The sequence below is a fragment of the Stylophora pistillata genome, chromosome 1, assembly GCF_964205215.1.
Source record: "Stylophora pistillata chromosome 1, jaStyPist1.2, whole genome shotgun sequence".
Lineage (NCBI taxonomy): Eukaryota > Metazoa > Cnidaria > Anthozoa > Scleractinia > Pocilloporidae > Stylophora > Stylophora pistillata.
Genome location: NC_142519.1, coordinates 33,843,167 through 33,868,073, shown reverse-complemented (window position 1 = coordinate 33,868,073; position 24,907 = coordinate 33,843,167). Strand labels below are relative to the sequence as shown.

At 44.5% G+C, this 24,907-nt stretch overlaps 1 protein-coding gene across 1 annotated transcript; it reads left to right on the top strand.

The window, feature by feature from the left end:
- The first annotated feature begins 20,228 nt into the window (after positions 1–20,228).
- On the top strand, positions 20,229–20,882 carry LOC148742189 (protein CFDP2-like). Its single transcript, XM_088745616.1, has one exon. It carries the CDS (start codon positions 20,229–20,231, stop codon positions 20,880–20,882), a length of 654 nt encoding a protein of 217 aa, XP_088601742.1.
- Positions 20,883–24,907: the final 4,025 nt, after the last annotated feature.

Below are 24,907 nucleotides of genomic sequence, written 5' to 3'. Positions count from 1 at the left end.
CCATGTTTTCAGCACGATTTGACCCAATTCTCACTCTGATAAAAGTTCCCAGGAAACCTCGGGTATTAAGCAAACTTTATTGTTTTTTTAAAGATTTCAACACAATTCATTAGAAACAATTGCTTTTGCCCTGTTTGCAGATATTTTTTGGAAAACCTTGTTTTCAGCACGAGTTGAGCAAGACTTGACGCAAGTCAATATCTGGCCAAATTTGGAAGGAAACATCGGATATCAAGCAAATTTTAGTGTTTTCTTACAGATTTTGGAACATTCTAGTCAAATAAATTGCTTTTGGCTTGTTTGCAGATAGTTTGTTAAAAACCGTGTTTTCAGTGGGACTTGAGCAAGACAACACATTTCAGCGTTTGGCCAGATTTTGTAGGAAACATAATATATCAAGCAAATTGAAGTATTTTCTTACAGGTTTTGACACATTCTATTAAAAAGAACTGTTTTGGCTTTTCCCGAGACCATGTTCTTAGAATGAGTTGAGAGAGACGACCTAACTTCACTTTCTGACCGAATTTCCCATGAAACATTGCTCATTGTGTAAGTTTTAGTGTTTTCTTACAGATTTCAACACAATCTATTACAAAAGAGGTTTGGCTTGTTCCCAGATACTTTCTGGAACAGCGTCTTTTCAGAGCGAAATGAGCAACACCTGATGGATTACAGTCTCTGGCCAAAATTTCGTAGGAAACAGCAGGTATCAAGTAAATTTTAGAGTTTTCTTGACTGACGCAGTGGTACTTGATTGCTAAAAATAACTGACTTGTCGACCGAGCGCTGACTAAGTGGCTTATTGACTGGTGACTGACTGGCTGACTGGCTCTTAGGCTAACTAGCTGATTAAATGGTCGCTTAACTAAGGAGTACTTGACTGGCTATCTGACTGGTTCTTTGAATTGCAGAGTGACTGGTGACTTCGTAGCTCATTGCCTGCTGACTGACTAGCTGTCTGCCTGGTTGACGTTCTAGCTGACTGATTGGCTGACTGACCCAGTGGTACTTGACTGGGTATCTCCTTGGCTGTCTTACCGGCTGACTGAGAGGTTGACTGACTCAGTGGTACTAGACAGGCTATCTAATTTTGTTAGCGGACTTGCTGACTGACTTGTGACTGACTGGTTTATTGACTGGTGACTAACTGGCTGATTGGCTGGGTGGCTGAGTAGCTAACTGAATGGTCGACTAACTCAATGGTACTTGAATGGCTCTCTCACTGGTTAAGAGAATTCCTGGCTACCTGGTCACTGAGTTGCTCATTGCCTGCTTATTGGCTGCCTACATGGTTACGGACTGGCTGCTGAAAAGTGTGACTGGTTAACTTACTGGCTGACCGACGGGAGACTAAGTGGCTAAATGCCTAGTTGACTGACTCGCTTACCGAATGTTTGAATGACTCAAAAGAAATGGACAGAGTGTATGATTAGTGTACTGACTTGCTCAACGACTGGTGACTGAGTGGCTGACGGGCGACCGACTGGGTGACTGCCTGTTTCACTGATTGGATGATTGGATAGTTGACTAACCCAGTGGTACTTTACTTGTTAATTGGCCGGTGACTGACTGGCTTGTTGTCTGACTGGCTGATTCAAAGTTTGACTGAACCAGTAGTAACTATCTGATTAGTTAAGTGACCTGGCGAATGACTTTTGTCTGAGTCGCTAACTCACTGCAGACTGACAGGCTGACCTCATGGTTGACTGACTGGATGATTTAACGGTTGAGTGACTCAGTAATAATTGACTGGTTAGGTACCAGTCAATCAAACACTCAGCCACTTATTAGTCTGTTAGTAAGGTGGCCAGTCAATCAGCATTAAGTTACCTAGTGAGTCAATAGTTGGTCAATAAGTCAGTTAGCTGGCCAATCAACCTTTCGGTCATTCATTCAGTCAGACACTTAGTGACTGCAACGAAACTCAGTCAGCTACTCGGTCAACTACCAGTCATTCACCAGAAAGTTATCCATTCATTCACCTTACCGTCAGAAAGGCAGTCACACAATAACTCAGCTAATCAGTCGTAAATCACTCACAAAGTCAGCTCGTAAGTCACTTACCAGTCGGTCAGCAAGTCAGTTAACCAGTCAGAGAGCCTGTCAAATACCATTGAGTCACTCAACCAATAAGTCAACAAGTCAGCCAACAGGCCAATCAGTCACCAATCAATTACCCACTCAGTCAGAAGTAAGTGAGTAAGTCAGCCAACCAGTCAGGTGCCACTAAATCAGTCAACCATTCATTTCATTTTGTCAGTCATCCAGCCAGTCAATATGCCACTCCGTCATCAGTCGTTAAGGAAGTCAGTTAACTAGTCAGATAGCGAGTCAAATACCAGTAAGTCAAGTAACCATCGAGGCAGCAAGTCAGTCAACCAGTCAGATACCGAGCCAAGTACCAATGAGCCAGTCAACCACTCACTCACCCAATCAGTCAACCAGCCAGTCCCTTACCACCAATTAGCCACTATATCACCAGTTAGTCAGCAAGTCATTTAACCATTCAGATAGGCAGTCAAGTTTAATTCCTTCAACCCGCCAGTGATCCACTCAGTCACCAGTAAGTCAACAAGTCAGTTAACCAGTTAAAAAAGCAAATCACGTGCCACTGAGTCAATCAACCAGTCATTTAACCAGTCAGTCAACCAGCCAGTCACACCCCTATCTATAAGCTACTAAGTCAGCTGTCGGGCAGGAAGTCGGTTGACCAGTCAGATAGCCTGTCAAGTTCCAGTCTCAAAGGTAACGCATAAGTTAGCAGTTTAGTCAACCAATCAAATAGCCACTCAACTAACACTGAGCCAGTCATCCATTTAGTAACTCAATCAGTAAACCAGTCAGTGAGTCACCAGTCAATAAGCCACTGATTCATCAGTAGGTGAGGAAGGCAGTTTACCACTCAGATAACCACTCAAGTACTGCTTATGTAGTCAACCATTTAATCAGCCAGTCAGTTAACGAGCCACTATGCCTCTCATTCACCAATTAGGCACTCAACTGCGGTCAGTAAGGAAGCAAGGTACAGAGTCTCAGAGTCAGTCAAGTATTACTTAACCGTTCAGTCATTCAGTCAGTCAACCAGGAGGTCAGCCAGTCAGTGTGCAGTGAAATTGCGACTCAGACAAGCGTAGGTCATGAGATCACAACTAATCAGATAGCCAGTTACTACTAATTCAGTCAAACTTTAAATCAGCCAGTCAGACAATAAGCCAGTCACTCACCGGTCACTTAGCGAATCACTCACCAGTCGGTTAGCAAGTCATTTAAACAATCAGATACCAGCTCGAGTACCACTGGGTTAGTCAACCATTCAGTCATCCAAGCACTCGAACAGCCAGTCATCCAGTCAGTCGCCAGTCAGCCACTTAGTCACCATTCGGTGAGCAAGTCAGTAATGTTCTCATACAGCCCGTCAAGTTGCTTTGACTCAGTCAAACATTCAGTCATCGATTCACTTAACTAGGCAGTCAGCCTCTCAGTCAGCAGTTAATTAGCCACTCTGTCTCCAGCTGGTCAGACAGTCAGTTAACCAGTCACCCTTTCAAGCAGCCAGTGAGTGAACCATGTAGGCAGCAAGTCAACAGGCAATGAGCAACTCAGTCACCAGGCATTGAGCCATTGACTAAACCAGTACCATTGAGTAAGTCAACCATTCAGTCAGCTACTCAGCCATCCAGCCAATCAGCCAGTTAGTCACCAGTCAGTAATCCAGTCAGTCACCTGTCAATTACCATTCATTCACAAGTCAGTCAGCAAGTCCGTTAACAAGTTAGATAGCTAGTCAAGTACCACTGGGCCAGTCAACCTTTCAGTCAGCCGGTCAGACAACCAAGGTTATAGCCAGTCAAGTATTAGGGGGTCAGTGAGGCACTTCGTCAGCAAGACAGTCAACCAGGCTTTCAGCCAATCAGTCAACAGGCAATGAGCAACGAAGTTACTATTAACTCAGAAATGCAGATAACCAGTCAGATAGCCAGTCAAGTAAACCTGAGTTAGGCGACCATTCATTCCGCTAGTATTGAACTTGACTGCCTATCTGAAGGATTAAATGACTTTCTGACTGACTCGTCACTGACTGGCTAATCGGTGGTGACTGACTGGCTGTTTGACTTATGGGCTGACTTAGTGGTTGACTGGCTCATTGGTACTTGACTGGTTATCTGACAGACTGACTGACTAGCTGACTCTATGGTTGACTGACTTACTGGTATTTGACTGGCAGACTGACTGGCTGACCTCCCGTTTGACTACCTGGATGACTGAGCGGTTGAGTGACGCAGTAACACTTGACTGGATCTCACACTTTGTAGCTCACTTCCTGTCCAATCGGTGATTGAGTGCCTAATTGGTGACATAGAGGCTTACTGATCTATGAATGATTGGTTGACGAAATCGTTGACTGAACAACTATTTATTGAGTGTTATATGACTGGTGAACTGCCTTACCCACCTACTGGTAAATCAGTGGCTTATTGACTGGTGACTGCCTGACTGGTTGACTGACTGACTGACTAAATGGATGACTGACTCACTGGTAGTTGAGTGACTATGTAGTTGACTGACTCGCTTGTTCCTCTTCACTGACTTGTTGACCGACTGGTAACTGAGTGACTAGCTGACTGGTGACTGCTTGGCCAACGTACTGGTTGACTGATTTAGTGGTAACAGACCGGCTGTGACTGGTTGACTGACTGATTGACTAAATGGCTTATTCACTGACTTAATGGCTGCTGAGTTAAGATTGACTGGCTGACCGACTGGATGCCTGGTGCACTGACTCCTTGACTGACTTGTGACCAGGTGTGTCTGTGACTAGTTCTTGACTGACTCAGTGAATGATTGACTGATTCACTAGTGCTTGACTCGCTGACTTTCTCGTTGACTGGCTACGTGACTAAACGGCTAATTCACTGGCCTGAAGGCTACTGAATGAAGAGTGACTGGTTGAGCGAGTGGCAAACAGGCTGGCTACCCCTTGACTGAAGTGTGACTAATTCGCTATTTGACAATTCACTGACTAACTCAGCGATTGGCTTGTTTCCAGATACATTCTTGAAACCCGTCTTTGTACCGCGCGTTGGGCAAGATTTGATGCATTAATGTTTCAAGTGTTAGATGAGATAGGAAGTCAAACAACCTTTCAGCTAGCCAATCAAGTACCAGAGACTCAGTCACTCATGAACTCAAGGGATAAATAATCTAGTGAGTCACCAGTCGACCAGCCATCCATGTGCAACTGGATCGGAGAATCAGTCGTTAATCAGTAAGTTAGACAGTCAGTTGAAAGTCAGCCACCAAGGGAGTAAACCATTGAGGTAAAAGTAACTCCGTCAACATGTGATTCTGTCCGCCAGTCACTGAAGCAGTCAACTATCAGTCGGTGAGGAAAGCAGTCAGCCAGTCAGTCACTGAATCAGTCAGTCCGCCTGTCAATTACAAGTCAGTCAGCCATTCCATTAGCCAGTTAGGTACCAGCCAATCAATCACTCGGCCACTAATCAGTCTGTTAGTAAGTTAGCCAGCCTCTTAGTAAGCTAGCATTAAGCTACGTAGTCAGTGCCTTAACTGAGTTAGTCAAGCATTCATCCATCCAAGCATTCAAACAGCCAGTCATCCAGTTATTCGCCAGTCAGCCACTCAGTCACCACTCGGTGAGCAAGTCAGTACACTTCTCATATAGCCCATCAAGTTCCTTTGACTCAGTCAAAGATTCTGTCATCGAGCCACTTAACTAGGCAGTCAGCATCTCAGTCAGCAGTTAATTAGCCACTCAGTCTCCAGTCGGTCAGTCAGCCAGTTAACCAGCCACCCTCTCAAGCAGCCAGTGAGTGAACCATGTAGGCAGCCATTCATTAGGCAATGAGCAACTCAGTCACCAGGCATTGAGCCATTCACTTAACCAGTACCATTGAGTTAGTCAACCATTCAGTCAGCTACTCACCCATCCAGCGAATCAGCCAGTTAGTTACCAGTCAGTAACCTAGTCAGTCACCAGTCAATTACCATTCATTCACAAGTCAGTCAGCAAGTCCATTAACAAGTTAGATAGCCAGTCAAGTACCACTGGGTCAGTCAAGCTTTCAGTCAGCCGGCCAGACAACCAGGGTTATAGCCAGTCAAGTAGCACTGGGTCAGTCAGCCACTCAGTCAGCAAGAGAGTCAACCAGACTGTCAGGGATTCAGTCAACATGCAATGAGCTACGAAGTTACTACTCACTCAGAAATGCAGATAAGCGGTCAGATAGCTAGTCAAGTAAACCTGAGTTAGGCGACAATTTATTCGGCTAGTATTGAACTTGACTGCCTATCTGAAGGATTAAATGACTTGCTGACTGACTCAGTGGCTAATCTGTGGTGACTGACTGGCTGTTTGACTCGATGGTGACTGTTTGACTCATAGGCTGACTTAGTTGTTGAGTAGCTCATTGGCACTTGACTGGTTTTCTGACAGGCTGACTGGCTGTTTGACTCGATGGTTACTGGTATTTGACTGGCTATCTGACTAGTTAACTAACTTGCTTAACGACTGGTGACTGTCTTACTGACTAGCTGATGACTAAGTAAATGAATTGAGTTGATGACTGATTAAATAGCACTTGACTGTCTTTCTGATTGCTCCTTTGACTGACTGGCTGACTCAATGGTTGTGTTAATCAATGGTATTTGACAGGTTAACTGACTCGCTGAGCGATTGGTATGTGACTGACGAAATGACTGTGTGAGTGATTTACAACTGACTAGCTGACTGATTCAGTGACTGCCTTGCTGACCAAGAGGTGAATAAAGGTATAACTGACTGGTGACTGACTGGTAGTTGACCGCGTAGCTGACTGAATTTTGTTGCAGTCACCGAGTGGCTGACTAAATGAATGACTGACAGGTTGATTGGCCAGCTAACTGATTTGTCGACCGCCTAGGGACTGAGTACGTAACTTAATGCTAACTTACTAACAGGCTGGCTAACTTACTGATTAGTGGCCGAGTGATTGATTGACTGGTACCTAACTGGCTAATGGAATGGCTGACTGACTTGTAATTGACAGGCGGACTGACCGATTCACCGATTGACTGGCTGACTGCTTTCCTCACCGACTGATAGTTGACTGCTTCACTGACTGGCGGACAGACTCACATGCTGACCGAGTTACTGTTACCTCACTGGTTTACTCCCTTGGTTGCCGATTTTCAACTGACTGTCTAACTTACTGATTAACGACTGATTCTCCGATCCAGTTGGACCTAGAGGGCTTGCTGACTGGTGACTAACTAGCTAATTTATCCCTTGAATTGATGAGTGACTGAGTCTCTGGTACTTGATTGAAAAACTAATGCTTCAAATCTTGCCCAACGCCCGCCACAAAGACGGTTTTCAAAAATGTATCTGGGAACAAGCCAGTCGCTGACTTAGTCAGTGAATTGTCAAATAGCCACTTAGTCAGACTTCCGTTAAGGGATTAGCCAGCCTGTTTACCACTCGCTCAACAAGTCAATCTTCATTCAGTAGTCTTCAAGCCAGTGAATTAGCCGTTCAGTCACCTAGTCAGTCAACCAGAAAGTCAGCGAGTTAAGTGCTAATGAATCAGTCAACCATTCACTGAGTCAGTGAACAACTAGTCAGACACACCTGGTCACAAGTCAGTCAAGGAGTGAGTGCACCAGTCATCCAGTCAGTGAGCCTGTCAATCTTACTTAAGCACCCATTAAGTCAGTGAATCAGCCATTTAGTCAATCATTCAGTCAACCAGACAGCCGGTCTGTTACCAGTGAATCAGTCAACCAGTACGTTGGCCAAGCACTCACCAGTCAGCTAGTCACTCAGTTACCAGTCGGTAAACAAGTCAGTGAAGAGGAACCAGGGAGTCAGTCAACTACATAGTCACTCAACTACCAGTGAGACAGTCATCCATTTAGTCGGTCAGTCAGTCAACCAGTCAGTCAGTCACCAGTCAATAGGCCACTGATTCACCAGTACGTGGGAAGGCAGTTCATCAATCATATAACTACTCAATAACTAGTTGTTCAGTCAACGATTTCGTCAGCCAATCATTTCACGAGCTAGTCAGCCTCTTTGTCACCAATTAGGCATTGAATCACCGATTGGACAGGAAGTGAGCTACAAAGTTTGTGAGCCAGTCACTCAACCGCTCAGTCATCCAGTCAGTCAACCGGGACATCCGCCAGTTAGTCTGCAGTGAATTAGCGACTCAGATAAGAGTCGGTAAGCAGTTCACTTTACTACTCAGATAGCCAGTTACTACTAGTTCCGTCGAAATTTCAATCAGCCAGTCGAACCAAAAGCCAGTCAGTGACCGATCAATCAGCCAATCACTCACCAGTTGGTTATAAAGTCATTTAAACAATCAGATAGCAAGTCAACTACAACTGGCTTAGTTACCTATTCAGTCATCCAATCAGTCAAACAGCCAGTCATCCAGTCAGTCGCCAGTCAGCCACTGAATCCCAGCCGTTCAGCAAGTCAGTACACTAATCAGACAGCGGTTAAAGCTGCTCTGAGTCAGTCAAACATTCAGTCAGCGAGTCACTCAACTAGGCAGTCAGCCTCTCAGTCAGCAGTCAATTAGCCACTCACCTTTTAGTCGGTCAGCCAGTCAGTTAACCAGTCACCCTTTCAAGCAGCGAGTGAGTGAACCATGTAGGCACCCAATCAGCAGGCAATAAGCAAATTAGTCACCCGGCAGTCAGCAATTCTCTTAACAAGTTAGAGAGCCAGGCAACTACCACCGAGTTAGTCAACCATTCACTCAGCTAGTCAGCCAGTCAGTCTTCATTCAATAAGCAAGCCGTTCACCACTCAATTTGCTTGAGTCACAAGTCAGTCAGCAAGTCCGTTAATAAGTTACATAGACAGTTAAGAACTTCTGGATCAGTCAAGCTTTCATTTAAACGGTCAGAAAACCAAGGAGAGAGCCAGTCAAGTACCACTGAGTTAGTCAGCCATTTAGTAAGCATCAGTCACATACCAGTCGGTCAGCAACTAAGTTAACCAGTCATATACCATGTCAAATCCCATTAATTTAGATAACCATTGAGTTAGCCAATCAGTCAACAGGCCAATCAGCCACCAGTCAATTAGCCAGTCAGTAAGCAGCAGGTCAGTAAGTCAGTTAAACAGTCAGATAGACAGTCAAGTGCTACTTAATCAGTCATCAATTCAGTTCATTCAGTCAATAAGACACTCACTCAATAAGACACTCAGTCACCAGTCGTTAAGCAAGTCAGTTAACTGGTCAGATAGCCAGTCAAATACCAGTAAGTCAGTCAACCATCGAGTCAGCTAGTCAGTCAACCTGTCAGATTACCAGTCAAGTACCACTGAGCCAGTCATTCACTAATTCAGATCATCAGTCAAACAGCCAGTCAGTCACCACCGATTAGCCACTCAGTTACGAGTGAGTCAGAAAGTCATTTAATCCTTCAAATAGGCAGTCAAGTTCAATACTAGCTGAATGACTGGTCGCCTAACTCAGGTTTACTTGACTGGATATTTGACTGTTTATCTGCATTTCTGAGTGACTAGTAACTTCGTAGCTCATTGCCTATTGACTGATTGGCTGAGAGTCGGGTTGACTGTCTTGCTGGCTAAGTGGCTCACTGACCCAGTAATACTTGACCTTGGTTGTCTGACTGGCTGACTGACTTGTAACTCAATGGTAATTGACTGGTGACTGACTGGATTACTGACTGGTGACTAACTGGCTGACTGGCTGGATGGCTGAGTAGCTGAGTGAATGGTTGACTAACTCAATGGTACTGGTTAAGTAAATGGCTCAATGCCTGGTGACTGAGTGGCTCATTGCCTGCTGACTTGCTGCCTACATGGTTCACTTACTGGCTGCTTGAAAGGGTGACTGGTTAAGTGACTGGCTGACCGACTGGAGACAGATTGGGTAATTAACTGCAGACTGAGAGGCTGACTGCCTAGTTAAGTGAATCAATGACTGAATGTTTGACTGAGTCAAAGCAACTTGACGGGCTGTATGAGAAATGTACTTACTTCCTCACCCAATGGTGACTGAGTGGCTGACTGGCTGACTGGCGTCTGACTGGATGACTGGCTGTTCGAATGCTTGGAAGACTGAATGGTTGACTAACCCAGTGGTACTTTAGTTGGTATCTGATTGTTTAAATGACTTGCTAACCGACTGGTGAGTGATTCGTTAATTGACCGGAGACTGAGCGCCTTATTGTCTGACTGGCTGATTTAAAGTTTGACAGAATTAGTAGTAACTGGCTTCCTGATTAGTTGTGATCTGCTTGCCGACTCTTGTCTGAGTCGCAATTTTACTGCAAACGGACTGGCTGACCTCCTGGTGGACTGACTGAATGTCTGGACGGTTAAGTAATACTTGACTGACTCTCAGACTCTGTAGCTTACTCGCTGACTGACCGTAGTTGAGTACCTAACTGGTGAATGAGAGGCATAGTGGCTCGTTAAGTGACTGGCTGACTAAACTGTCGACTAAATAAGTAGTATTTGAGTGGTTATCTGAGTGGTAAACTGCGTTCCTCACCTACTGGTGAATCAGTCGCTTATTGACTGGTGACTCACTGACTGGTTTACTTATTGAGTGACTAAATGGATAACTGGCTCAGTGGTAGTTGCGTGGCTATTTGATTGGTTAACTAAACTGCTTATTTATTCGTTGCCTTAGAGGCTGGAACTTGACAGCCTATCTGACTGGTCAACTGACTTCCTGCCCGACAGCTGAATTAGTAGGTTGACTGACTGGTTAAATGACTGCTTGACTGTCTCAGTGGCATCTGACTTGGTTTTGACTGGTTAACTGACTTGTTGACTTACTGGTGACTGATTGGCTTACCAGCGGGTTGAAGGAACTGAACTTGACTGCCTATCTGAATGGTTAAATGACTTGCTGACTAACTGGTGACTGAGTGGCTAATCGGTGGTAAGTGACTCGCTGGTTGACTGATTGGCTGATTGAGTGGTTGACTGGCTCCTTGGTACTTGACTGGGTATCTGACTTGTTGACTGACTTGCTGCCTCGATGGTTGCCTGACTTACTTGTATTTCACTGGCTATCTGACTAGTTAACTGACTTGCTTATCCACTGGTGACTGAGTGGCATATTGACTGGCTGGATGACTGACGGAATGAAGTGAATGGTTGACTGATTTGGTGGCACTTGACTGGTTGACTGACTTACTCACTTACTTTCCACTGAGTGGGTAATTGATTGGTGACTGACTGGCCTGTTGACTGACTGGCCTGTTGACTGACTGGCTGACTCACTGGTTGAGTGACTCAATGGTATTTGACAGGCTATCTTACTGGTTAACTGACTTGCTGACCGACTGGTAAGTGACTGACGAACTGACTTTGTGAGTGATTTACGACTGATTAGCTGACTTATTGTCTGACTCCCTTTCTGACCGTAAGGTGAATGAATGGATAACTTTCTGGTGAATGACTGGTAGTTGACCGAGTAGCTGACCGAATTTCGTTGCAGTCACTGTCTGACTGAATGAATGACCGAAACGTTGACTGGCCAGCTAGCTTACTTATTGACCAACTATTGACTCACTAGGTAACTTAATGCTGATTGACTGGTTGCCTTACTAACAGACTAATAAGTGCCTGAGTGTCTGATTAACTGGCAAATGGAATGACTGAGTGACTCGTTATTGACAGGAGGACTGACTGATTCACTGACTGACTGGTTGACTGCTTTCCTCACCGACTGATAGTTGCCTGTTTCAGTGTCTCGCTGACCGAATCAACTTTTGACTGAGTTACTGTTACTTGACTGGTTAACTCACTTTGTGGCCGCTTTCCAACTGACTGTCTAACTGACTGATTAACTACTGAACTGAATAACGGATCATGTTGCACGTGGAGGGCTCGCTGACTGGTGACTAACTACATAATTGATCCCTTAAAATAATGGATGACTGATTCACTGGTACTTTTAGGGCTAGCTGACTGGTTGACTGACTTCCTAACTCCATCTAACGTTTGAACCATTAGTGTGTCAAATCCTGCTCAACGCGCGCTAAAAAGACGGTTTTCTAAAATATATCTGGAAAAATGGCAGTCACTGCGTTATTCAGTGATTAGTCAAATAGCCACTTACTCACACGTCAATCAACAACTCAGTGGGCCTCTTTGCCAGTCGATCAACCGGTCACTTTTCATTCAGTAGCCTTCAAGCCAGTCAATCACCCAGTCAGTCAAACAGAGAGTCTGCAAGTCAAGTACTAGTGAATGAGTCAGCCATTCAAAGAGTCACCTAGTCACAACTCAGTCAAGGAGTCAGTGGACCAGTCATACAGTCGGTTTGCCAGTCACTCTTCATTCAGCAGCCATTAAGTCAGTGAATCAGCCATTTAGTCAATCAGTCAGTCAACCAGTCACAGCCGGTCTTTTACCAGTGAGTCAATCAACTAGCATGTTGGCCAGTCAATCACCACTCAGCCAGCAACTCAGTCACCAGTAGGTCAACAAGTCCGTGAGCAGGAACCAGGGAGTCAGTCAACCAGTCAACTACATAATCACTAAACTACCAGTGAGTCAGTCATCATTTCAGTCGCTCAGTCAGTCGACCAGTCAATAAGTCACTGATTCACCAGTAGGTGAGCCAGGCAGTTCATCTTTTAGATAACCAGTCAAGTACTACTTCTTCAGTCAGCCATTTAGTGAGCTAGTCATTTAAAGAGCCAGAAATCCTCTAAGTCACCAATTAGGCACTTAAGTACCAATCGGTTAGCAAGAGAGCTACAGTCTCAGAGCCAGTCAAGTATTACTGAGTCACTCAACCGTTCAATCATCCACTCAGTCAGCCATGAGGTCAGCCTGTCAGTCTGCAGTGAATTAGCGACTCAGACATAAGTCGTTCAGCAGGTCACTTAACTAATCAGATAGCTAGTTACTAATGGTTCAGTCCAACTTTAAATCAGCCAGTCAGAAAACAACCCAGTCAGTCACAGACCAATTACCCAATAACTCACCACTCAGTTAGCAAGTCATTTAAACAATCAGATAGCAAGTAAAGTACCACTGGGTTAGTCAACTATCCAATCATCCAATCAGTGAAACAGACCGTCATCAATACTGCTGTCCGACTACGTACACTAAGTTCGAGAGATTAACTACTTAGACTTTTAAATTAAGCTGTCTACCCGTGTCTGGGAGAACAAGAAGTTAACTACCCAAACTAAAGTTGCTGTGTATCGTGCTTGCATCGTGAGCACCTTATTGTTTGGTAGCGAGTCTTGGACTACCTACGCTAGTCAGGAGAAGCGCTTGAACATCTTCCATATGAGATGTCTTCGTCGCATCCTCTCCATCTCATGGACAGATAAGGTCTCTAACAATGAGGTACTTGCAAGAGCCAATATCCCCTCGATGTTCACCCTGATAAAACAGCGCAGATTGAGGTGGCTCGGTCATGTGTACCGGATGGAGGATGGGCGAATCCCTAAGAATCTGCTGTATGGTGAGTTGGAATCCGGTACGAGGCCTATTGGCAGACCTAAGCTGCGTTTCAAGGACGTATGCAAGAGAGATATGCTCGCCACTGGCCTGCCAACAGATACCTGGGAGCTACATGCTGCAGATCGGAGTGATTGGAGGTCTGTGTGCAGTCTGGCACTCCAGGCGGGAGAGGAAAGGCTGAAAGCTCAAGCCGATGATAGAAGAGCTAAGAGAAGAGCAGCAATGAACAAAGCAACGTGTGTTCCAGTGGCAAGTGTCCTCGTGTGCAGTGGATGCGGCCGTGTCTGCCGTTCTAGAATTGGGCTTTTTAGCCACGAGAGAAAGTGTTTGTCGCAATTGCGCTAGTCATGGACATGGTCCGACAACTGCCTACTAGTCAACCACTCAGTCAACCAGCTAATCAACCAGTCAGTCATCGGTTAACTAGTCACTCAACCACCAGGCGATTAGCAAGTCAGTTAACCAGTCACATAGCCAATCAAGGACCATTGAGTTAGTCAACCTATCATTCAGCCAGTCCGTCAACCACGTAGTCAGCCACCGACTCACAAGTCAATTCACCACTCAGTCACCAGCCGGTCACCCAGTCAGTTAACCAGTCAGAGAGCCAGTCAAGTACCACCGGGTCAGTGAACCTTTCAGTCAGCGGGTCGGTCAACCAGCCAGTCAGCCAGTCAGCCAGTCAGCGAGTCAGCCATTCAGTCACACAGCCAGTCAGCCAATTAGCCACTAGGTCCCCAGTCGGTCAGTAAGTCAAAGAATTACTTAGATAGATAGTGAAGTACCACTGGGTCAGTCAGCCTTTTAGTCAGCCGGTCAGTCAACCAGTTAGTCAGCCAGTAAGTCCCAGTCAATTAGCCACTCAGTCACCAGTTGGTCAGCAATTGAGTTAATCAGAAAAAAACTTTTGCAAAAACTATCTGCAAGCAAGCCAAAACCAAATATTTTTAGTACATTGTGTTTAGATCCGTAAGAAAGCGTTAAACTTTGGTTGACAGCCGATGTTTTCCGCGAAACTTGGCCAGAGTGAAATGCGCCAAGTCTTTCTCAACTCTTGCTGAAAACACGGTTTTGGAGAACGTATCTGCAAAGAACCCAAAACCAACTCTTTTCAATGGATTGTGTTGAAGTTTGTATGAAGACACTTAAGTTCGGTTAATACCCGATGTTTCCTGCAAAATTTGGCCAGAGCATGAAATGGGTCAAGTCTTGCTCAACTCGCGCAGAAAACAAGGTTTTGAAAAAAGTATCTGCAAACAAGAAAAAGGCGTTTCTTTTGAATAGGTTGTCTTGAAATTTGGCCAGAGTGAAATTTGGCCAGAGTGAAATGCTCCAAGTCAACTAGTCCACCAGTCAGTCAGCCCCTTCAAAGGCCAGTCATTAATTAATAAGTCAGTAAGTCAACTAGTCACTCAGTCGGTCAGGTAGCAGTGAGTTAGCCAGTCCGTCACCAAACCATGAGTAAAGCAGTAACCCAGTCAGTCAGCAGGTCAGGTACCCAGTGAGTCTGTCAACTGGTCATTCAGTCCAGCAGTTTTCTGTCAGTTAGCCAATAAGTAAGACAGTCAGTCACCAGTTGGTCAGCAATTGAGTTAATCAGAAAAAAAACTTTTGCAAAAACTATCTGCAAGCAAGCCAAAAGCAAACATTCTTACTACATTGTGTTTAGATCCGTAAGAAAGCGCTAAAATTTGGTTGAGACCCCATGTTTTCCGAAAAACTTGGCCAGAGAGTGAAATCCGCCAAGTCTTTCTCAACACGGGCTGAAAACACGGTTTTCCGAAAAGTATCTGCAAACAACCCCAAACCAATTCTTTTGGATAGATTGTGTTGAAATCTAAAAGAAAACATAATAATTTGCTTGATACCCAATGTTTCCAGCAAAATTTGGCCAGAGCATGAAATGGCTCAAGTCTTCCTCAACTCCCGCTGAAAAGACGGTTTTGTAAAAAGTATCTGTAAACAACCCAAAACCATTTTTTTTCAATAGATTGTGTTGCAATGTGTAAGAAAACACTAAAATTTCCTTGATACCCGATGTTTCCTGCGAAATTTGGCCCGGTAGACATTTGGGTGAGGTCTTGCCCAACTCGCGCTCAAAACACGCTTTTGCAAAAAGTATCAGCAAACAAGCGAAAAGCAACTTTAATGGATAGATTGTATTGAAATGTGTAAGAAAACACTAAGTTTTGGTTGATGCGCGATGTTTCCTGCCAAATTTGGCCACATAGGAAAATGAGTCAAGTCTTGCTCAACTCGCCCTGAAAACATGGTTTTGTAAAATGTATCTGGAAACAACCCCAAACCAATTTTTTTGAATAGATTGTGTTGAAATCTGTAAAAAGACATGAAACTTTGCTTGATACCCTATGTTTCCTGCAAAATTTGGCCAAAGCATGAAATGGGTCAAGTCTTGCTCAACTCGCGCTAAAAACACGGATTTGTAAAAAGTATATGGAAACAACCCCAAACCAAATTTTTTGAATAGATTGTGTTGAAATCTGTAAGAAAACATGAAAATTTGCTTGATACCCGATGTTTCCTGAAACATTTGGCCAGAACATAAAATGGGTCAAGTCTTGCTCAACTCGCGCTGAAAACACGGTTTTGTAAAATGTATATGCAAACAACCCCAAACCAATTTTTTTGACTAGATTCTGTTGAAATCTGTAAGAATACATAAAAATTTGCTGGATACCCGATGTTTTCTGCAAAATTTGGCACAAACATGAAATGGGACAAGTCTTCCTTAACTCGCGCTGAAAACATGGTTCTGTAAAAAGTATCTGGAAAAAACCCCAAACCAATTCTGTTGAATAAATTGTGTTGCAAAATGTAAAAAGGCAGGAAAATTTCCTTGATATCCGATGTTTCCATAAAAATTTGGCCAGAGCATGAATTGGGTCAAATCTTCCTCAACTAGCGCTGAAAACACGGTTTTGTAAAAAGTATCTGGAAACAACATCAAACTAATTCTTTTGAATAGATTGTGTTGAAATCTGTAAGAAAACATGAAAATTTGCTTGATACCCGATTTTTCCTGAGAAATTTGGCCACAAAGTAAAATGGGTCAAGTCTTGCTCAACTCGTGCTGGAAACACGGTTTTGTAAAAAGTATCTGGAAACAACCCCAAACCAATTTTTTTCAATAGATTGTGTTGAAATCTGTAACAAGACATGAAAATATGCTTCATAGCCGATGTTTCCGGCAAAATTTGGCCAGAGCATGAAATGGGTCAAGCCTTTCTAAACTCGCGTTAAAAACACGGTTTTGTAAAAAGCATATGGAAACAGCCCCAAACTAATTTTTCTCAATAGATTGTGTTGAAAACTGTAAGAAGACATCAAAATTTGCTCGATACACGAAGTTTCCTGCAAAATTTCGCCAGAGCATGAAATGGGTCAAGTCTTGCTCAACTGGCGCTGAAAACACGGTTTTGTAAAATGTATCTGGAAACAACCCCAAACCAATTTTTTTGAATAGATTGTGTTGAAATCTGTAGGAACACATGAAAATTTGCTTGATACTCGATGTTTCATGACAAATTTGGCCAGATAGAGATTTGGGTCAAGTCTTGCTCAACTCGCGTTCAAAACACGGTTTTGCCAAAATTATCTGGAAACAACCCCAAACCAAATTTTTTGAATAGATCGTGTTGAAATCTGTAAGAAGACATGAAAATTTGGTTGATACCCGATGTTTACTGCAAATTTGAACAGAACATGAAATGCGTCAAGTCTTGCTCAACTCGCGCTGAAAACACTGTTTTGTAAAAAGTATCTGGAAACAACCCCAAACCAATTTTTTTGAATAGATTGGGTTGAAATCTGTAAGAAGACATGAAAATTTGCTTCATAGCCGATGTTTCCTGCAAAATTTGGCCATAGCATGAAATGGGTCAAGTCTTACTCAACTTTCCCTGAAAACATGGTTCTGTAAAAAGTATCTGGAAACAACCCCAAACCAATTTTTTTGAATAGATTGTCTTGCAATCTGTAAGAAGACATGAGAATTTGCTTGATACCCGATGTTTCCTTTAAAATCTGGCCAGAGCATGAAATGGGTCAAGTCTTGCTCAACTCGTGCTGAAAACGCGGTTTTGTAAAAAAGTATCTGGAAACAACCCCAAACCAATTTGTTTGAATACATGGTATTGAAATATGTAAGAACAAATAAAAATTTGCTTGATACTCGTTCTTTCCTGCAAAATCTGGCCAGAGCATGAAATGGGTCAAGTCTTGCTCAACTCGCGCTGAAAATACGGTTTTGTAAAAAGTATCTGGAAACAACCCCAAACCAAATATATTAAATAGATTGTGTTGAAATCTGTAAGAAAACATGAAAATTTGCTTGATACCCGATGTTTGCTGCAAAATTTCGCCATAGCATGATATGGGTCAAGTCTTGCTCAACTCGTGCTGAAAACACGGTTTTGTAAAAAGTATCTGCAAACAACCCAAAACCAATTTTTTTCAATAGATTGTGTTGCAATCTGTTAGAAAACACTAAAATTTCCTTGATACCCGATGTTTCCTGCGAAATTTGGCCAGATAGAGATTTGGGTCAAGTCTTGCTTAACTCGGGCTCAAAACACGGCTTTGCAAAAAGTATCATGAAACAAGCGAAAACCAACTTTTTTGGATAGATTGTAATCTCTCAGAAAACACTAACAATTGAGTGTTACCTGCTGTTGCCTTCCAAATTTGGCCACAGAGTGAAATGGGTCGTCTTGCTCACCTATTGCTGAGAACACGGTTTTAGAAAAAGTATCTGCAAAGAACCCAAAACCAACTCTTTTCAATGGATTGTGTTGAAATTTGTATGAAAACACTAAAGTTCGGTTGATACCCGATGTTTCCTGCAAAATGTGGCCAGAGAATGAAATGGGTCAAGTCTTGCTCAACTTGCGCAGAAAACATGGTTTTGAAAAAAGTATCTGCAAACAAGACAAAGGCGTTTCTTTTGAATAGGTTGTCTTGAAAGCTGCGAGAAAACGCTAAAGTCCAGATGATATCCGCTGTTTCCTGTGAAATTTGGCCAGAGTGAAATGCGCCAAGTCAACGAGTCCACCAGTCAGTCAGCCCCTTCAAAGGACAGTCAGTAATTAATAAGTCACTAAGTCAACCAGTCACTCAGTCAGTCAGGTAGCATTGAGTTAGCGAGTCCGTCACCAAACCGTGAGTAAAGCAGTAACCCAGTCAGTCAGCAGGTCAGGTATCCAGTGAGTCAGTCAACTAGTCATTCAGTCCAGCAGTTTTCTCTGTCAGTTAGCCCATCAGTAAGACAGTCAGTCACCAGTCGGTCAGCGAGTCGGTTAACCAGTCAGTCAACCAGTTAGTCAACCAATCAGATAGTCGTCAGGAGCTACTTAGTCAGTTAATTGGTCAGTCAGCTGCTCAGGCACCACCGAGGAAGTCGACCAGTCAGTCAGACAGTTAGTGGGTCAGGAAGTCGGCTGACCAGACAGATAGCCACTCAAGTACCACTGAATCAATCACTCTTCAAGTCAGCCAGTCGGTCAACCAGTGACTTACTCACCGGTCAACCAGCCACTCACTCACCAGTCGGTCACCAAGTCAGCTAACCAGTCAGATACCCAGTCAAGTACCATTCAATCAGTCAACCCTTTCGTCATCCAGTCGGCCGACCATGCAGTCAGCCAGTCAGTTACCAATCATTAAGCCACTCAGTCTCCAGTCCTTCACCCAGTCAGTTAACCAGTCATATAGCCAGTCAAGTACCACTGGGTCAGTGAACCATTTAGTTAGGCAGACGGTAAACCCGCCACTCGGCCAGTCAATCACCAATTCATCAGTCACTCGTTCACCAGTCGGTCAGGAGCTCAGTTAACCAGTCAATCAACTACGATTGAGTCAGTCAACATCTCAGTCAGCCAGTCAGTCACCACTCAATTAGCCACTCAGTCACAAGTCGGTCAGCCAGTCAGTTAAGCAGTCACATAGCCAGTCAATTACCACTGCGTCAGTCAACCATTCAGTCAACCAGCTACTCAACCAGTCAGTCACCAGTCAACTAGTCACTCATTCGCCAGGCGATCAGCAAGTCAGTTAACCGGTGAGATAACCAATCAAGTACCATTGAGTTAGTCAACCACGCAGTCAGCCAGTGAGTCATAGGTCAATTAGCCACCTAGTCACCAATCGGTCAGCAAGTCAGTTAACCTGACTTGCTCAGTACATATCGGTCAGCCAGTCCGTTACCCAACCAGTCACATCCCCAGTCAAGTATCACTAAGTCAGGCAAACAGTCAACCAGTTACTCAGCGAAACAGTCACCAGTCAATTAGTGACTCATTGACCAGTCGTTCAGCAAGTCAGTTAACCAGTCAGATAGCCAATCAAGGACCACTGAGTTAGTCAACCTATCATTCAGCCAGTCAGTCAACCACGTAGGCAGCCACTGACTCACCAGTCAATTAACCACTCAGTCACCAGCCGATCACCCAGTCAGTTAACCAGTCAGAGAGCCAGTCAATTATGACTTGAACGTCCGAGCGATGCTGACCAGACTTAACAAGGACATACGCGACATTGATGGGGTACGCAAAACAGCTGTCATCAGCAGAGAATTGGTTGGGCTCAAAGTTGATATCGCTGCTTTACAGGAAACGCGCATAGCTGGTTGCGAAGCCTAACGGAGAAGGAATACACATTTTTCTGGCCAGGTAGAGATGAAGATGAGCCTAGAGTACATGGAGTTGGTTTTGCTTTCAGCAACAAGCTAGTACGGATGGTGGAGCCGGGCTCAACCAAGTCTGAGCGCATCATGCATATAAAACTCAATACCGATCTAGGTCTCACCAATTTGCTTTCTGTCTGCGCTCCAGCCCTGACTTCGAGTACCGATGCCAAGGATACCTTTTACAGCCAATTGCATGATGCTATCAAACATATCCCAAACAACGAAGTGCTGATTCTACTCGGCGACTTCAACGCTAGAGTGGGCAACGATCAAGGCTCCTGGCCTGACTGTCTAGGTCACTTTGGTGTTGGCAAATGCAATGAAAATGGTCGACACCTTCTGGAGCTTTGCACTTATCATTACCTCTGTATTACAAACACATTCTTTGGCGTGAAGCTGCACCATAGGTTCTCGTGCATGTACCCCAGATCTAAAAACTGGCACCAACTCGACCTCATCATCTCAAGACGGGAATACCTTAATAACATTCGTACTACAAGGGCATACCACAGTGCTGATTGTGAGAGTGATCACTACCTTGTCTGCACGAAGATCCAGTTACGTCCAAAGAAGTTCCATCGTGTCAAACAATCTGCTACACTTCGCATTAATGCTTCTGCCACCGCCATCCCTGAAAATGTCTCCATATTCAACGACATCCTGAGCTCGAAACTCGGAGTCTGCCTCGAACTTAACACATAGGACCACTGGAGCCACATCAAGGACACCACCCTTGCTGCAGCATTAAAGGCCTTTGGCAAGAATGTACGCAAAAGCCAGGATTGGTTCAATGCAAACATCGCGACTCTCCAGCCGCTCATCGAAGCAAAGAGGAATGCCCTGCAGAACTACCAGCGTAATCCATCACCTAGCTCTTCGGAAGCACTTCGGGAGGCCAGGCGTCGTGCGAATCAAAAATGTAAGATCTGTGCTAACAACTTTTGGATGAATCTCTGTGCTGAAATCCAGTCAGCTGCTGACACTGGAAATTCCAGGGGCATGCTTGAGGGTATCAAGAAGGCGATTGGGACCTACACAGTCCAAGTCCTCACCACTCAAAACATCAACTAGTGAAGTCATTACTGATAAATCAAGACTGATGGAGTGCTGGGTGGAATACTATAGCGCGAGCCCTATGCTAGATCGAGCTCTGACTTAACCTCTGTCCTTGACTGCATTGAAAGGCTTCCCATCCTGTTTGAACTAGATGAGCCCCCCACCATGGAAGATCTCTGAAAGGCAATTAGTCACATATCGTCTGGAAAGGCCCCTGGGCTTGACGGTATCCCGGCTGAGGTCTTCAAATACAGTGGAAACCAATTGTTCGACAATCTCCACCAGCTAATCTGCAAATGCTGGGAAGAGGGATACGTTCCCCAGGAGATGAGGGATTCTATTATCTCAACCCTATACAAGAACAAGGGGGACCGCAGTGATGGCAACAATTACCGTGGCATCTCACCTCTGTGCATTGCTGGAAAGCTGTTTGCCCGAGTAGCATTATACCGCCTTCAAAAGATCGCTGAAAGGGTGTACCCTGAATCCCAGTGTGGTTTCCGCTCTAATCGGTCCACTGTAGACATGATTTTCTCTTTGAGACAACTCCAGGAGAAGTGCAAAGAGCAACAACAGCCACTCTACATTGCATTCATCGACTTGACAAAGGCGTTTGACCTTGTCAGTAGAGACGGCCTTTTCAAGATTCTGCCCTTACTCGGCTGTCCTCCTAAACTCCTGAGCTTCATCAAATCATTCCATGATGGGTCTCGGGGTACAGTGCAGTATGACGAAAACAGGTCTGAGGCATTCGATATAAACAGCGGCGTAAAACAAGGATGTGTGCTAGCCCCAACTCTCTTCAACATCTTCTTTTCAGTTTTACTGAATCATGCTCTGAAGAAGGCATCCTGATACGATCTCGTTCTGATCTCGTTCTCTTCAACCCTGCACGCCTTAGAGCCAAGACCAAAGGTAGCCATCCGTGACCTTCTCTTTGCCGATGATGTTGCCCTCGTTGCTCACAGCGCTGAAAACCTCCAACTCCTCCTCGATCAGTTTTGGGCCGCATATGAGGCCTTCAGACTTACAAGCAGCCTAAAGAAGACGAAAGTCATGTCCCAGGACAATGCAGCCACACCTGCCGTAACGATCAACGATTACATCTTGGAAGCCGTCACACAGTTTACCTATCTCGGCTCCACCACCTGAAACAACAACTGCCTTCAAGTGGAGATTAGAAAGAGAATTGGCAAAGCTGCAACCAACATGGCTAAGCTGTCTGCCCGTGTCTGGGAGAACAAGAAGTTAACTACCCAAACTAAAGTTGCTGTGTATCGTGCTTGCATCGTGAGCACCTTATTGTTTGGTAGCGAGTCTTGGACTACCTACGCTAGTCAGGAGAAGCGCTTGAACATCTTCCATATGAGATGTCTTCGTCGCATCCTCTCCATCTCATGGACAGATAAGGTCTCTAACAATGAGGTACTTGCAAGAGCCAATATCCCCTCGATGTTCACCCTGATAAAACAGCGCAGATTGAGGTGGCTCGGTCATGTGTACCGGATGGAGGATGGGCGAATCCCTAAGAATCTGCTGTATGGTGAGTTGGAATCCGGTACGAGGCCTATTGGCAGACCTAAGCTGCGTTTCAAGGACGTATGCAAGAGAGATATGCTCGCCACTGGCCTGCCAACAGATAACTGGGAGCTACATGCTGCAGATCGGAGTGATTGGAGGTCTGTGTGCAGTCTGGCACTCCAGGCGGGAGAGGAAAGGCTGAAAGCTCAAGCCGATGATAGAAGAGCTAAGAGAAGAGCAGCAATGAACAAAGCAACGTGTGTTCCAGTGGCAAGTGTCCTCGTGTGCAGTGGATGCGGCCGTGTCTGCCGTTCTAGAATTGGGCTTTTTAGCCACGAGAGAAAGTGTTTGTCGCAATTGCGCTAGTCATGGACATGGTCCGACAACTGCCTACTAGTCAACCACTCAGTCAACCAGCTAATCAACCAGTCAGTCATCGGTTAACTAGTCACTCAACCACCAGGCGATTAGCAAGTCAGTTAACCAGTCACATAGCCAATCAAGGACCATTGAGTTAGTCAACCTATCATTCAGCCAGTCCGTCAACCACGTAGTCAGCCACCGACTCACAAGTCAATTCACCACTCAGTCACCAGCCGGTCACCCAGTCAGTTAACCAGTCAGAGAGCCAGTCAAGTACCACCGGGTCAGTGAACCTTTCAGTCAGCGGGTCGGTCAACCAGCCAGTCAGCCAGTCAGCCAGTCAGCGAGTCAGCCATTCAGTCACACAGCCAGTCAGCCAATTAGCCACTAGGTCCCCAGTCGGTCAGTAAGTCAAAGAATTACTTAGATAGATAGTGAAGTACCACTGGGTCAGTCAGCCTTTTAGTCAGCCGGTCAGTCAACCAGTTAGTCAGCCAGTAAGTCCCAGTCAATTAGCCACTCAGTCACCAGTTGGTCAGCAATTGAGTTAATCAGAAAAAAACTTTTGCAAAAACTATCTGCAAGCAAGCCAAAACCAAATATTTTTAGTACATTGTGTTTAGATCCGTAAGAAAGCGTTAAACTTTGGTTGACAGCCGATGTTTTCCGCGAAACTTGGCCAGAGTGAAATGCGCCAAGTCTTTCTCAACTCTTGCTGAAAACACGGTTTTGGAGAACGTATCTGCAAAGAACCCAAAACCAACTCTTTTCAATGGATTGTGTTGAAGTTTGTATGAAGACACTTAAGTTCGGTTAATACCCGATGTTTCCTGCAAAATTTGGCCAGAGCATGAAATGGGTCAAGTCTTGCTCAACTCGCGCAGAAAACAAGGTTTTGAAAAAAGTATCTGCAAACAAGAAAAAGGCGTTTCTTTTGAATAGGTTGTCTTGAAATTTGGCCAGAGTGAAATTTGGCCAGAGTGAAATGCTCCAAGTCAACTAGTCCACCAGTCAGTCAGCCCCTTCAAAGGCCAGTCATTAATTAATAAGTCAGTAAGTCAACTAGTCACTCAGTCGGTCAGGTAGCAGTGAGTTAGCCAGTCCGTCACCAAACCATGAGTAAAGCAGTAACCCAGTCAGTCAGCAGGTCAGGTACCCAGTGAGTCTGTCAACTGGTCATTCAGTCCAGCAGTTTTCTGTCAGTTAGCCAATAAGTAAGACAGTCAGTCACCAGTTGGTCAGCAATTGAGTTAATCAGAAAAAAAACTTTTGCAAAAACTATCTGCAAGCAAGCCAAAAGCAAACATTCTTACTACATTGTGTTTAGATCCGTAAGAAAGCGCTAAAATTTGGTTGAGACCCCATGTTTTCCGAAAAACTTGGCCAGAGAGTGAAATGCGCCAAGTCTTTCTCAACACGGGCTGAAAACACGGTTTTCCGAAAAGTATCTGCAAACAACCCCAAACCAATTCTTTTGGATAGATTGTGTTGAAATCTAAAAGAAAACATAATAATTTGCTTGATACCCAATGTTTCCAGCAAAATTTGGCCAGAGCATGAAATGGCTCAAGTCTTCCTCAACTCCCGCTGAAAAGACGGTTTTGTAAAAAGTATCTGTAAACAACCCAAAACCATTTTTTTCAATAGCTTGTGTTGCAATGTGTAAGAAAACACTAAAATTTCCTTGATACCCGATGTTTCCTGCGATATTTGGCCCGGTAGACATTTGGGTGAGGTCTTGCCCAACTTGCGCTCAAAACACGCTTTTGCAAAAAGTATCAGCAAAC